This window comes from Opisthorchis viverrini, assembly GCF_000715545.1.
Source record: "Opisthorchis viverrini unplaced genomic scaffold opera_v5_32, whole genome shotgun sequence".
Classification (NCBI taxonomy): domain Eukaryota; kingdom Metazoa; phylum Platyhelminthes; class Trematoda; order Opisthorchiida; family Opisthorchiidae; genus Opisthorchis; species Opisthorchis viverrini.
This window is the reverse complement of record NW_008751687.1, coordinates 1,735,175-1,749,140: the sequence shown is the minus strand read 5'-3', so window position 1 is coordinate 1,749,140 and position 13,966 is coordinate 1,735,175. Positions and strand designations below refer to the sequence as shown.

At 41.5% G+C, this 13,966-nt stretch overlaps 1 protein-coding gene across 1 annotated transcript in view; it reads left to right on the top strand.

Annotated features, from left to right (window-relative positions):
• Positions 1-13,966, top strand: part of T265_13031 (hypothetical protein) — a gene marked incomplete at both ends in the record, with an annotated part of 59,763 nt that overhangs the window by 24,325 nt on the left and 21,472 nt on the right. Inside the window, 7 exons of the mRNA XM_009166823.1 lie at positions 932-1,060; positions 2,233-2,463; positions 2,837-2,948; positions 4,729-4,826; positions 11,062-11,151; positions 11,745-11,855; positions 13,333-13,504. Coding sequence (XP_009165087.1) covers positions 932-1,060; positions 2,233-2,463; positions 2,837-2,948; positions 4,729-4,826; positions 11,062-11,151; positions 11,745-11,855; positions 13,333-13,504 — 943 coding nt within the window. The remainder of the gene's footprint in view (positions 1-931; positions 1,061-2,232; positions 2,464-2,836; positions 2,949-4,728; positions 4,827-11,061; positions 11,152-11,744; positions 11,856-13,332; positions 13,505-13,966) is intronic.

Here is a 13,966-nt window from a genome sequence, read left to right as displayed (position 1 = left end):
GTTTAAACTTTGGTAATTCGTCACGTGTATTTTACTAGTTTTGAACTCGCAACAGCTGAGTGGTTGAAGGGCGAGCTTACTGATCGGATGGTCTGTAGTTTCAACTCGAAATTCACTGTCTCGATCGCTCATATCTAAGATTGGGTAACTTAGCACTGCTCAGCCGTTGTGAGTCTTTGTGCGACGTGGCAGCAAAAAACCAAAAGGGTGGTGCAGTCAAACAACTTTCAAAATATATTTTCCTAGCAAGTTTAGCGCGCCAGAAAATATAATTTTTAGTAAGTTAAAGCATAAAAATTGCTAACAATAGCGTAGATGACTGACTGTTTATAAGAATTAGTTTTACTTCGTCGAGCCTAGGTGTACTAGCTGGGAAGTGTAATTCACAAATAGGGTGTTCCACTTCTGTCTCTATGTATCGTAGACAAGCCCGTTTGCGCTAACTTTCCTCTTATAGTGTATAACTTACAAGCAAGGGATCCGACCATCATTTTTTTGGTCGCTGGTTTATAAGATTCAAGAACAAATTTGTATAGTGCATACACTCATTGGATGCCTTTTAAATGGCTTCTTTTGAGTTAGTTTTTTTCTTGAGACTGGCTACAGTCTTTCCTGGACAGCTAAGTATTTATCCATTGTTCGTGCATAGTGTGGACAGGATCCTGCTTATCTAAATTTCGGTTCCACTGTCAACTCCCCTCAGTACTTATCATAAAGTGTGGATAGTCAGTAAGGCTGTCGGTATCTGAACAGAACCTCAAAAACAAGGGAGTGAAGTGTTGCAATTCATAAATTAGGTCATCATTTAGTTTAGGTGTTGACTGAAAGCAGAAAAAATTGAACAATGTATTGTTCCGAGTATTAGCCAGCCCTCCTGCTAAAGCGAAGATAAACAAACAAATCTTTTCTCGATTGATATTATTCTTACCAGGTTAACCAGGGTGACTTAAGCAAGTCCGAAATAACACCAGTCCGATCGTGGAAACCCGCCGCAGTTTCAGAAAAGGAGTATTCTGCCTATGTCACCACCGATTCTTTGAAAGCGACCAAGAAAGAGCAGGTGAGTGCATTTAATTTATCGTAGTTCATTTTTCTTCAGAGTCTAGCGATCATTAGGCCTGGATCATTTCAGTAGATCATTCCATCAACTTGTCCCTCGACAAGCACATGAAGTAAGTGGTCACCATAAGCTAGAATGTCCGCAAGGAATTTTCGTTCTCTCGACCGATTGGACAAGTCTTAGCTGTTTGAGTGTGTGTTGGCTTTTTAATCTCACACTACCAGGTAACAATTCCCTAAAACGGTCGACGTTTCATCCATCCGCACTGACTGAGAAGCCGTTGGAACTCATCGTAAAACACTTAACCAAGGAACCATAGAGTTTATTAGCTTAGTGGCACAAATTACACGCACATCAGAAGTGAACATTACAGCTACATGGAGAACAAACAATAACAACCCTGCACAAGTTTCGATAAAAGGGCATAATAAGTAACAGAAAATTAAATGAAGCGTTATTGTTTATTCGCCCGAGAAAGTGAGATTTGTCACCAGTTAATTCAACCAGATAACCAACTCAAAGGGCAGCAAGCTGTTTTGGTGAAAGCACTGACGATATCAACATACCGTAGGGTGCTGATCGCGAAAAGACAAGTTCTATGGGCAACTCAAACTCCATTAGATTCAGCAATCTTTGAATTGCCTCCAGGAATGAAAGATTCTGAATATCTGCTTTCATCTGGACTTCTGGTTTAATACAGCCAATGGTGAGTTGAGTCTTCTATTGCACTTGTTTCCAAATGAACCACTGAGCGCACTGTGGCGAGTTTAAAGTAGATCGAATATAGTGCACTTAAATTTTGGCTTGATTCTAGCTAGTGAATAGAAAACGTCATCTGCTGTTGTTGTGTGACGTATCCTGTTGTCACAGACCCAGAAGCCTTAGTTTGCGGGAGCTGAAACTCTTCCTGAAGCCAGATATTCGGTTTTGTGGGGCATCTGTATCACCTGTACCTTTCGCGAAATAGTTTGGACTCAAGAAAATCCTATACAGCACCCAAAACTATTTCTTAAAAGTGTCTTCATTCTGATCTGTGGAACTGCTAAACTTTGTGCGCAAACACTAAAATAAACAAAGATAACAGATTAAAATATATTGGAGTAAACATACCATTAAAAACTGTTGTAATAAAAGCGCGTTCATTTTTTCATACTTCATTTTTTGTGATTTAGGAAGAGCAAAAAGAAGGCGGATATAGACGTGCGGAAGGTCGGGGTGCCAGGCGTTTGCTGCAATCCGAAACAAAAACCCAACCACCTGTAGGATCCAACGATAGTGAGTTGAAAGATACACTAGAGAAAAGAGACAATCAAAATCCTACAAATCAATTGGAATCTATTGCAAATGAAGGCGGAAAACCTGTAGAAGATACAGCTACCGAGGCCGTTCCCCAAAAACATGCAGTGAGTTCTTTATGGTGACAATTCAGTTGCGGTTGCATAGGGTCTGCGAACACAGCTAATACAGAAAGTTTGATATTCATATGAGAGAGCCACATTTTTTGTCCTTTGACGTAAATGTTTCTCAGAATCAGGGTTTCTATATGATGAACACTTGTAGGCAGGAAGCAATAATATCATGTTTTGTGAGACCATAAGTAAATAATCCGGGACGTTGATTTAGTAACACAAATAACGCCGCCTTGCACCAAACTGAGTCTATCGTCCAATGTATAACTGACATTAGTGAAGTAACTAAGTGAGCGTAGCCTGTAGATACACCTAATAGTGGCCCTGTCTTGAAAATGTGTACGGATCAATTATTGTTTTCATTCAGTTTTTAGGATATGATGTACTGAATGTAGTACCTCACTGGAGTGGGGAGACCACTCACCTATTTCCAACTGATGGGGCGACGGTGAAGACGCAACAATCTCAGTTGCCAAACGGTACGTTTTGGTCATCTTTCTTGCTATTTACTGCGCTTGTAGCGTGATTTACTGTCCTGACACTGCCTGCTGACTGTTTTCCAAACGCGCGATACTTCGTTTACTGCGCTTGTAGCGTGATTTACTGTCCGGGGGACCAAACCTGACACTGCCTGCTGACTCTGTTTTCCAAACGCGCGTTACTTCGATCCTGGACAGCTGAGCAGCTCACGCTTGAGCGGTGCGACTTGTTCGACTAATGAACCAAACGGTGATCCAGTGAGATGGCTTTTTGCAAAGATTGGCCCGTTTTTGACCGCTTGCCATTCGATTAAAGCCATGGACGCTTGCACCCCGCTGGTCATCCTCAGCTTTGGTGTAAATTAATTGGATCCATAGGTGCTTGATGGAAAATTTGAAAGGAATTTGTGTGAATGTGATAGTGATAGTGCATCCATGGCTGTATGCATTATTGCTCGTCATTTCCTAGACGTTTTTTAAAACTTGTTCTTAATGTTTCAACTGATGTGATTTGCCGAAAAATATAGACGTCATTGGCACATACCGATGTTACCATAACACTAAAAATCAGCCGTAGACGCCTTGCGCCTGCTATCTAATGCCATCATCACACTACCAACAATGCTAGCATCAGTTTCTTAAGTGGTGTGCTCAGCAAGGGTGAACAATGCACGCCAAAGGGAAAAATAATGCATCAACAGGAATTCAGGTAACGTGAACTGTGGCCTTACATTCCTCTCTGGATATTAAAAAAACTGGTTTTAGTTTAAAAAGGACTGCTAATTTGTAAATACAGCCAAGGACATATCAGCACGAGGGTGATACAAAATTATAGAGGTAGGTCCTACACGGGTTCCATCTTGATTCAGTTTTAGTTGCTAAATGAAATAAGTCGCTAACTTCGGAGTCACCGTGCACGACAACGCACTCAAACAATGTTACTAAGCTTTGTTCAGACGACATTTTTTCTTTGTTTCAAATTTTTTCTTCCAGAAACAAACTGCGTGCAGAAAGTTTGGACAGAGACCGAGTGCTGATTTGGGGCACCCGTGATGTGTTCGCATTAAAGTCATCGAATTGGTATTCCTTAGCCAGCGAGACCGTTTGTCAATAAAATACACTATATGTATTCGTCGACTTCCGTCCGGGTACATTTCGAACCAGGGTTTTCCTCCTGAAGAGTATATTTCATAAGAAACCCGTCGGTTATATTAATTAAAAAAATTTACCACTCTGAGATTCTGCCGCAATCCAAGGAGTAATTACAGCCGTGCTATATCGCAAGGCTAACAATTAGCTATCCAACGGAGCCGTGCTCACGCTAAATGTCCGTGGTGTACGGCGACCTACCCAAAAAGAATATTTTACTGGATAATGCAATAATACATGCATGAAGAAAGTGTTTTCATTGGAGAAAGGCATTAGAAGATTAGGGGGCTTTAGAAACCCTCTTAAGTTGGCAGATACACATTGAACTTATGTACTATTTTCCCTTGATAAATTAGTAGCCCACGGAGTACTTCAAAATATACGCGTAAAGTGTATTTTAGAACATGGTTATTGTGCTTTATTAGGAATAAGTACAGGAATAATTAAACAAAATACTAGTCAAATAATAAGCAAAAGTTTGCCACTTAGCTTCAGCGAATGAAAGATTTTCGGAAAAGTTAAAGCCAAGCCAACCGCTTACATATTATCTCTACCAACCGAGGTAATATACAAGCTAGGTCTTTTCGGTGATAGTTTTTAGCGCATCCCGTGACACTGCTTTTATTTCCAGGTGAATCCCTACTGCGCGTTAGTCTGTTGAAGGATGGACACGTTTTCACGATGCATCGTCTGGACGGACCAGTTGATCCCAGAACAGCTGATACTCAGGTGAGCTATGGGGTTCCACTCATCAATAGCATCCACTTCCTCACCCACCATTTTGAGTCCAACAACTTTCCAACCAAAACCTCTTGGTGTGCACAATTCCCTTCTTAGATGGTGGAAAGAAGCAGACATCTTGTATAGTTTGGTAGTGACAAGTGTAAATACCACGCGGAATTCTGTACCATTTGATTATGCAAGTATTTAACAAACCGGGATTCCGTTAACCCACAGTTGTCAAACACAGTGGAAGTGCTTGGAAACTAAACGCTAATCAAACAGATGAAGAACTATGCTGCGACTTTGTGGTGGGACGTACTTTTTTTCATGTTAGAAAAGGCAAGGTCTTCCCCAAAATACAGGAAACACATATTCCAATAAGTTGTAAATAAATAGAGGTATGAGCGATTGGTCAGGTAAGTTGCTCCAGCTTTACTTGGCAAGATAATGGAACAAAGAAGGGCGAAGAGTACGTTGATGCAAATCGGAACAAATCGGTCTTATGCAGATACATTTGTGAAAGTCAACCTAAGATGGTGCTCAAGTAATTGTTCAGGAAAAGAAGAAAGTATAAAGTAATACATCGGATTATTTTGTTAAATATTCAAGCGGGAAGTTGTGCTTTGGGTACATAACGTTACCGTGTACTACTAAATTTAGGACTTGGCAGAAATATGAGCGATTGAATTTGTGATGAACAAATGTTTCCTGTTTCAATTTTCCCACTGAGTACACTTATAAACACCAGAAGGACAGAGTCGTTCATTTCTGACGGGTGTCGGCTATGATTAATGTGATTCTTTTAGTCTAAGCTCCACCATCTCGGTAATTTGTGAGATGATAGTTTACTACTTATTCACGAGTCTGCAAGTTTCTTCTCACCGTCGAATGCCCTAAAGCAAACCGTAGCCATGATGTTTGTTAAACAATGGTGAGAAGAGGCGCACTAGTGGGACAGTGAAGGTCATATTCTCATGTAAGAGAAAGAAAGACTAAGGTTTTTCACCATACAGTACATCTACGCCTGAGTTTGGTACGTGTCACCTTGAAAAATCGCAGTTTTTTGCGTGTCTTTAACGAAACTGACTTAGTAATTCCTCATAGGAATGTCATCCCAAACTCTAGAGGAAGAGTATGATGTGGCCCCTTATATGCACTCATAATTCAGCAGAACAAACTTCGCAGGTTGTCGTAGATTTGATGTGCCGCACTCGACCACGTTCGCCAAAAACTCCGAACAGGTTTGGAAGCCAACCAAAGTCTAAATAGGGGTGATTTATGCTTTTACTTGCACTAATGGTTACACTCAAAAGCCCGTCTTGTATCAACTAGCATTTTCCTTGGCGGTATTGGCGAGTGGAAAAGAGTAATGTAGTTGAGGATGCGGTGGTTCGTGGCGGTGGGTTGGTGGGCCCAAACACCAACCCAACGTCACGCACCACCACGATCTCCGAATAAGTTCATCTTTTTCGAATGTTCCTCAATAACGCCCTGATGACGTCACCTCGATTGGTGATGAAACGTTTGCACTCAAATTGTTCAGCTCAGCGAACAAGCCAACTACCTGAGTTCTAACCTTTTCCGCTATAGAGTAACATATCAAAATAGATTTCATCTGATCCGCACGTGCCGGGACCTCCTAAATTGCCGTTCCATCAAGGGATATTTAGACATTAATTTCCGGACGTTTTGTGTCAGATCCCTAGAAATTGCTTACCGGTAAACTTTATGCCTTAATAACAGTTCACATGATTCATTGCTAGCCTCTTACTGCAGAAATCATCCCGTAGCTTACGGAATTTTTAATATTGCACCTTTGTGTACTCATAGGGATAAGATTATATATGTGATTTGACCGGACCAGTGACTTTGCTCGTGTAAAAAGTGACTGAGCTTGGTAAGGCAGGAGACGAAAATTGCCGTCCTGCCTCCTTGAGGACCACCCTGTTTTGGTACCACCCTGTTTTGTGGAACGTAAGCTGCAATACTACCTGTTCCTACATTTACCTGCACTCATGAGGTCTGTCACCATAACCCAAGACCCTAGCAAATTTAGTGTACAAGTTGAACTGACTTTGGTAGTTGGCGTGAGGAGGTTTGGGAAGTTTTGGTTTAGATTTCCTCCTGCAAATAGAGCTAATTTATTCTGAAAGGCCAAGAAGACGTGCACAGCTGTTTCATCCTTCCTGGGAAGCATTGCGTGAGTCTTCAACCAGGGACCTCCCGGCTAGTAGTCTGAAAGATTAACCATTCGGCTATGAATGTCCGATTGGCCCAGTGATTTGCTGGCACTTGGACAGGATCACAACTCTACTCAGCTGCTTGTGGGTAAAGGCTAAGCTTTCGTACCTGAGAGGCCAATAGTTTTGTGATTTATTCGATGCAGATAAATCCCAATAAGGGTGAAGCAGCTGTATACTGCCTCTCGGTTTTTCGGCATAAATTGTTTTCACCTACACGACGGAATATTCCCTAAATGCCTTTGCCTACTTACTGAAACATAGTAGACATGCTTAATGTATCCAAATAAGATTTGGCGGACAGACGTGTACAGGGAGAACGGTATATGGTATCCACTCTAATGTACGAACCAAGGACGTAGTACGGGAACAATAAACAACCTGAAGTCCGGGAATACTATCTTACACTGAATCTCCCGTAACGTATGAGTAAGAGAAAACAACAGGATTTTACGATAATGGTTCTACTCAGATATAAACTTAAGTAAAATGGATATGTAAGACTTAATTTTGATAAGGTTGCCTATATTTTGCAATGATGTCAACTCAAAGGGTGTAAAAAAGCTAAAGAATCTTAAATATTCCCCTGGAAGAAAAGTGTCTGTTTTTTTACTGAGGTGTAGTCAGTATTTAGTGGTCACATTTAATCCAAAGGATTACACCATTCCGAATGGGCGGCCACAAGCACAAACAAATGGTCGTAGACGATATCTGATAGAAGTATTTGAAGAATAATTGTACTATGGGCTCCTGTCAAAGTAGATTAGTCACGATCTATTGAGTTTGTCATGGTGCCAGTAAGGAAATGGCAGTAGATACAGGCTGGCAGGGTACGCCAAGGTCAAGCTGTCCAAATGGAAAACCTAGCACATGGCTGACAAGCGGTGTGACCTCGTGTACTGCCTCTTATCCCAGGTGTCTTGCTTTGGTCAAGGATAGTGTGTGGTCATTAATTCACTAAATCTTCTAGGTGTGCAACCTCGTATTTAAAAACCTGCGCATGTCAGCTAGACCGGCAGCAGAGACAAACAACTGATAAAACGATAAGAGGTGTCCCCTATCGAAATTTCAGTGCAGACGGTAGATAATAAAATTATTTTAAGCCACATCACTTCACTGCCAACAGCATGCATGCTTCTAGAATACAACTCGAATATATGATTTTCCATTTGCTCTGCGAAGTTTCGGTGGCATGCATTACACATTAAGTGAACAAACCATTCTGTTGCCCAGGGTTTTGCAAAAGTCTGTCTGACAAATTTGAGGGTCAGTATTTTCCGGTCGCCAAATAATCACAGTTTATGAAATCGATCCAATTGATCGAATCGCTTGTTGCCATCATAGTAATTTGATAATTTGTGTTCAACTAGAATATAGGGTTGCTAGAGACTCAGATATTGCGCCTGCCTGAATGAAGTTTTCTATGAAGGTTTTCTGTGATGGTGAAGTGCTGCAGGGTTTTCACTAACTTCATTATTAGCTAGTCATGTCAACACCGTGTACTTCTTTACCAGCCACACTGGCTGAAACAGTGTGACGCATGTAAAGACGGGCTATTCAATGCAGCTGTGCGGATAGCTACTATTTTTTGCACAAGTTATTAAAAGTGTTGTTCGTTTTCCAAACGGTTTTCCCACAAGAAACATTATATTGGTGTAGCACACCGCGAAACATTAGGGTAGTGTGTATTTTCTATATTCCAAATAAGTAAGTAGGCAGCAATCTAAACAGTTCATTTAAGTGACTTCAAGGCAAAACTTGGATCATCTGATTTGTTTAAACTTTCTTATACTGTCCTGTCGACCGACAATTTTGCTTCCAGAAAACTGAAAAACACAGTTGTTCAGCTGCATCTTGCGAGTGTCAAGGAGAAGGTAAAGGCCAGGAGGATTGCCGGTATGGTCCAGTAAACTCCTACCCCGATCTACACCTCAGTGAAGCGCAACATTTTGGTTCACTAACGATCTGCTTTTCTGATGGCATCAGTTTGGCGGTCTCTCAAGGCGATCACACACACAGATGCCTTTCCAAGGTGAATCCAAACAATTTAGTTGTACGCTCCTAAGCTTACCATCCACTGTTAACAGATTTTTGGTGGGATAGATATGGTGCATGACGGTCGATGTAGAGCAAACACATGGAGGTCTTTATCAAGGTCAGAACTGAAATCTTTGTCTACTGAGACGTAATAAGTAGCCTAAGATAATAGGTGTTATATATATCCACTTGGATTAGGCCTCAACGTCACGTCTACAGCAATAAATTCTGTGCGCTGTTCCCCTTTGCAAGTCTTGGTCTTAACCCGAGTGTTCTTGCTATTAGTATCAAAGACAACTATCTAAGGAAATCAAGATCACCACTCAAACATGCCTGAATAGGCCACACCTGCATAATACCTTCTTGAAATGCTCTGAATCATCATCATCATCATCATCATCATCATCATCATCATCATCATCATCATCATCATCATCATCATCATCACCATCATTATCATGATCGACAGCATGACATCAGTGTTCAACACTGATGCTTCACTGTCGGCTGAATATGACCCAGACACGATGTAACTAAGGTTGTCGCTGTCGGAGTTGCATTTGCTTTACCACTCGGGGAGTATGAAGAAACTGAAAGTTTGTCAGTACGAAATGTTAGCAGGTCTAGAAACTCCTCTGCGCAGTAGAATAATGTCAACAGGTAAGTAGAAGTTTGCTTTATTACGTTTATTTATAGTGTTTTCAGACCTCCAACTATTCTGTTGGCCGACACAGGTTACCCAGGGGACCGAGAATAAGTTACGTGAGCGATATAAGCTGTTGAGAGACAGAGTTCCGGGAACAGTTTGATGCACTGATAAAGGTCGTTGTAAATCAGGTACTTGTTGGTTTCTGATGTTACAAAAAGCATGCAGTTTGCGTATGGCCCTTTTAGAGCTTTTTGTTGGTTGCGAGTATAACCAATAGCGGTCAGATTTAACCACAGTATTGGTCATTAAACCCCTTGCGAGCCAAGAAAACTAATATCTCTCAGTTTCACACGAGAAGCGTTATAAGTATTACACCCGGTAGTTCAAGCCAGGAATACCACAACTGCTCTTAGATTAATATGCTATCTTCAGCTCACGAGGCTTAAATATGCACCAAAATAACAGTAGCCTGACCCCGATTATCGCACCCCATATCGTGCAACCGCGTGAGAAGTCATTTTTTCGTGTCGTGGCGATTGTATCCCGTATTGTTTGAATGAGCAGTTCCAATTGAGCAACGTGTACATCCACTCAAGTCACTGTTGTATCATGCATCTCAACACAGGTAGTTAGCAAAGTGAGGTAGTTTTCAGGCCGTCTGACCAGTACCACAATGGACATTGAAATAATTCCATGCCACCAAACACGGACAAGCAACCCAAATTGTTTAGCTTTCATCGCGTGTTATAGCTGTTCCCTTCCAAATGGAATGAATCCTGTTGTGGGTCGTTGAAACAATACACGGGTTTGGTGTAGCTGTTTTGATGTAAAACAGCTGGTCTGATGGGCTTTTATTTCTAATGGTGCTGAAAGTGTTGTGGTAACCGTTGTGGGATGTACTTGTAACTAACTGTTCGGGTGTATATCCGGAGTTTGTCGTGTGAAGGCGCGATTCGAGAACAGCAAGCAGGATTCAGGTAGGACGGAGGCTATGTAGACCATATATTTGCAATCTGTCAATTGCTAGAGCAACGATATATCCTTAGGCACCCTGGAATCTTGATGTTTCTTGTGCGTGCATTTTTTGACCCGTTTGGTCCATTTCAGCAAGGCTGTACAACATAGCATGACCTGAAATTCCGTGAATATCATGCCCTGTTGGTATTCACATAATCGTGGGCATAGGGGAGTTTATGGGGATCTATCAGAATGATTTATTACAAGCAATGGTGTCCAACATGGATGTTCGTTGTCCCAATTTTTGCTCAGTAATGTTGCTCATGATGTGATGAAGTGAACCCTGGAAGGTTTGTAGAAAGCCATTGTTTGGATCTCTTTGCGAGGAGACTTTGCTAACTTGGAATGTGCGAACGATATTGTCCTCATTTTTGACAAAGAGCCGCAGGTAAAAACAACACTTGGATAGCTGACAGGGGCCCTAATTCTTTCGGGATTGCTTCCCGCCCACATGGTGTAAAGTCATGTTGCAGGATGGACATTATTGGAACATGTCTCTAAAAGTTCAAGTATCGACAATGGATGCTATGGAACGAGAGCTGGAGACAGCGTGACGGACGAAAATAACGAAAGAATCTCGAAGGTCAAAATGATTTTGCGTCCAATTGGTACCACCTGTGGCATCTAAACATCATACCGCTTGGTCTAAAAGGACATATATATATACATAGAAGTATACAGTGTGGGATACTTTGTTGTATGGCTGGGAGACCCGGACGCTTAGGAAGAAAGATCTGAGACATGTTCACTCTTATGACCACCGATGACTCAAAACTATATCTGGAGTCGGCTGGAACCAAAGAATTCGCAACGAGGTGATTAGGAGACATTTTGGGATAGACAGACGGTGCTTCACTCAAATAATTTTTCCAGCATTGCAAGCTAAGTTGGTTGGGTTACGTTTACCAAGTTTCCGTCTACAGACATAAGCTCTACTCAACATGGTGAAAACCTAGAGGTGGACAGAATGAGATATAGTAGAAGGGAGTGAAGGATGTCACGGAAAATTTGGGTGCCCTTAGTGCTGTTAACCATCCCGGATGGAGTCTGCTTGACCCTTCTTGTGTATGCCCAGAGACATTGAGAAATATGGTTAGCTAACCGATGCGCTAACGGACGGCCTCCATGCTGTCAATTTCTATTGTGGTGTGGGCACCTAGCATGTGAGTTGTAGACTAGCTTTAGATCCCGTCAGCTTCCTTTATTCTTTCTGTTATGAGGCCCTAAGGAACTTTAATTGACTTGTTTGCACTTCAGAGAACCACCCATGTTCTCCTCTGATGTTGTACACAATGATGATGGTGATGACTTTTCATAGTGTAAATGGTGATGATGATGCTTTTCGATGGTTTTAGATTTCTTACTAGTCACCAGTGGGTTCAGTTTGGCCAAGTTCGTACTGAACTCGGTTGCTTCTTCCTACGTAAGAGTAGCAAGTAAGAATAATGTAGTTCGCAAATTCGTCTTGCGAATGCAAACGACAAACGTCTACTGATCTAAATAAAAAGTTGACTTTGTGGGCTCGACAAACTTCCTTGGGATAAAAAGCATCACAGGAAGGCCAAAATGCACTGTTGTACGGCAGCCAAACATCGATGTTGAACGAGGACAGTATGTCTTTAATGATGATGAAAATGTATAGTCGGTTACCAGTCGCGATGTCTGAGCGTGTCCTTGCGTATAAACGCTGGTAGTTCAGGAATTGATGAGCTATTGGTCTACTGAACCATTTATTGCAGCCCTCATTGAACTCATAGGTCTTGCTCCCAGATCGAAAAAAAATTGGCAGCTATGAACGCAAGTTACGAGGTACATTTTAAGCAAACTGTGTAATATGATTTTCAGGTAAGTTTTCTCCATAAAACTTAAATTTAGTGGATTTTACTCATTGAGTGTTATAGACATTCTGAGTAATTTTGATTCAACCGCGTGAAAATGGTGTAACGGCGAATACTACTGATGAGTATGCGGGTAATATGTGGTTTTCCCACAAATCCGCTTCGCTTCTATCGAAAAGTGAGATTTATTACGGAATTTGTGAAATCGCTTCGTTTAAGTTTGAGTGATGGTCAGTGAGCATCCAGGAAAGGTCAGGAAGACACGTTCGAGAAGACGGATACACAGTTTTTATAAACAAGGTGCATATGAGAGTTTTGCTTCTCTGTCGAATAGTCTGTAACTGTAAATTTGGCGTTTTCCATCAAATAACTCCGCAGCGGAGGCCTTCTTCCTTTCACTGGTAGCTTTCTTATCAAACAGTCTTCCAAGATAATTCCCATATTTTATGTTTTATGACGATAAGAATTACTAGGATCATCCATTAATGTGATTAATGTGTCTGGTTGTATGTCAAGTGCATTTTGGATTGACCCTTAACCACCATATCGGTGTGTGGTGAGAGTAATATCCTCACAAGTTACAAGTCAGCCGACCGAACTCGTTCACCCGAAACCCTGTAATGGTTTGTTCCTGACCTAGACAGGAAGTCCAAGTGTAGGTGAATCGGTTGGCGTGCATTCAGTCTATGTCTCGAAAAAATCACCGAAAATTGTGATTTGTTGTCTCTCAGGACATCGAAATGGAGAAAATCAGAGCAGCCGTTGTGGACAAATCCCAAGATGATCACGGCGAAACATCACAGCTGTTACCAAAACGAGACGACCCTACGGGAGGGCAAACATTACACTTATCACTTCCCGACGGCACACAGCTATCTTTTATTCAGTCTTTGTCTGCAACACGTGAGTCCTGGAAATCCTGCATAAAAGTAAACAAGCCGCTCCTTTGGTTTCCCACTAGCACATTACATGTGATAAAGTAGTTACTTGTACACGAATACAACATATAGAATTAATGTGATAAAAAGAGAGGTTTCAGATGACTTCAAGTCCATCGGTTTGCTCAGTAATTGCAGCAATTCGAAATTGGAACCGACGGGGTCAAAGTGCCAAGCCGAGGAAGAATCTGTCTTAATGGAATTTTGAAAAGAGAATTTCGTTGTGCATCATCAGTGTAAAGTGATTTGAAAAAATGCACTTCTCAGCATCGGGTCGTAACATTCCTTGGATTGAGAAGCAGACCGACTCGGATGGGAAGCAGCTGCATTCGAAAACTTACAAGAAGCTACCCTCATGAAATTAGATTATGGACTCTTTTGAACAGCAGAAGTACAAGAAAACTGATAACTAATTCTTCTTAGAATT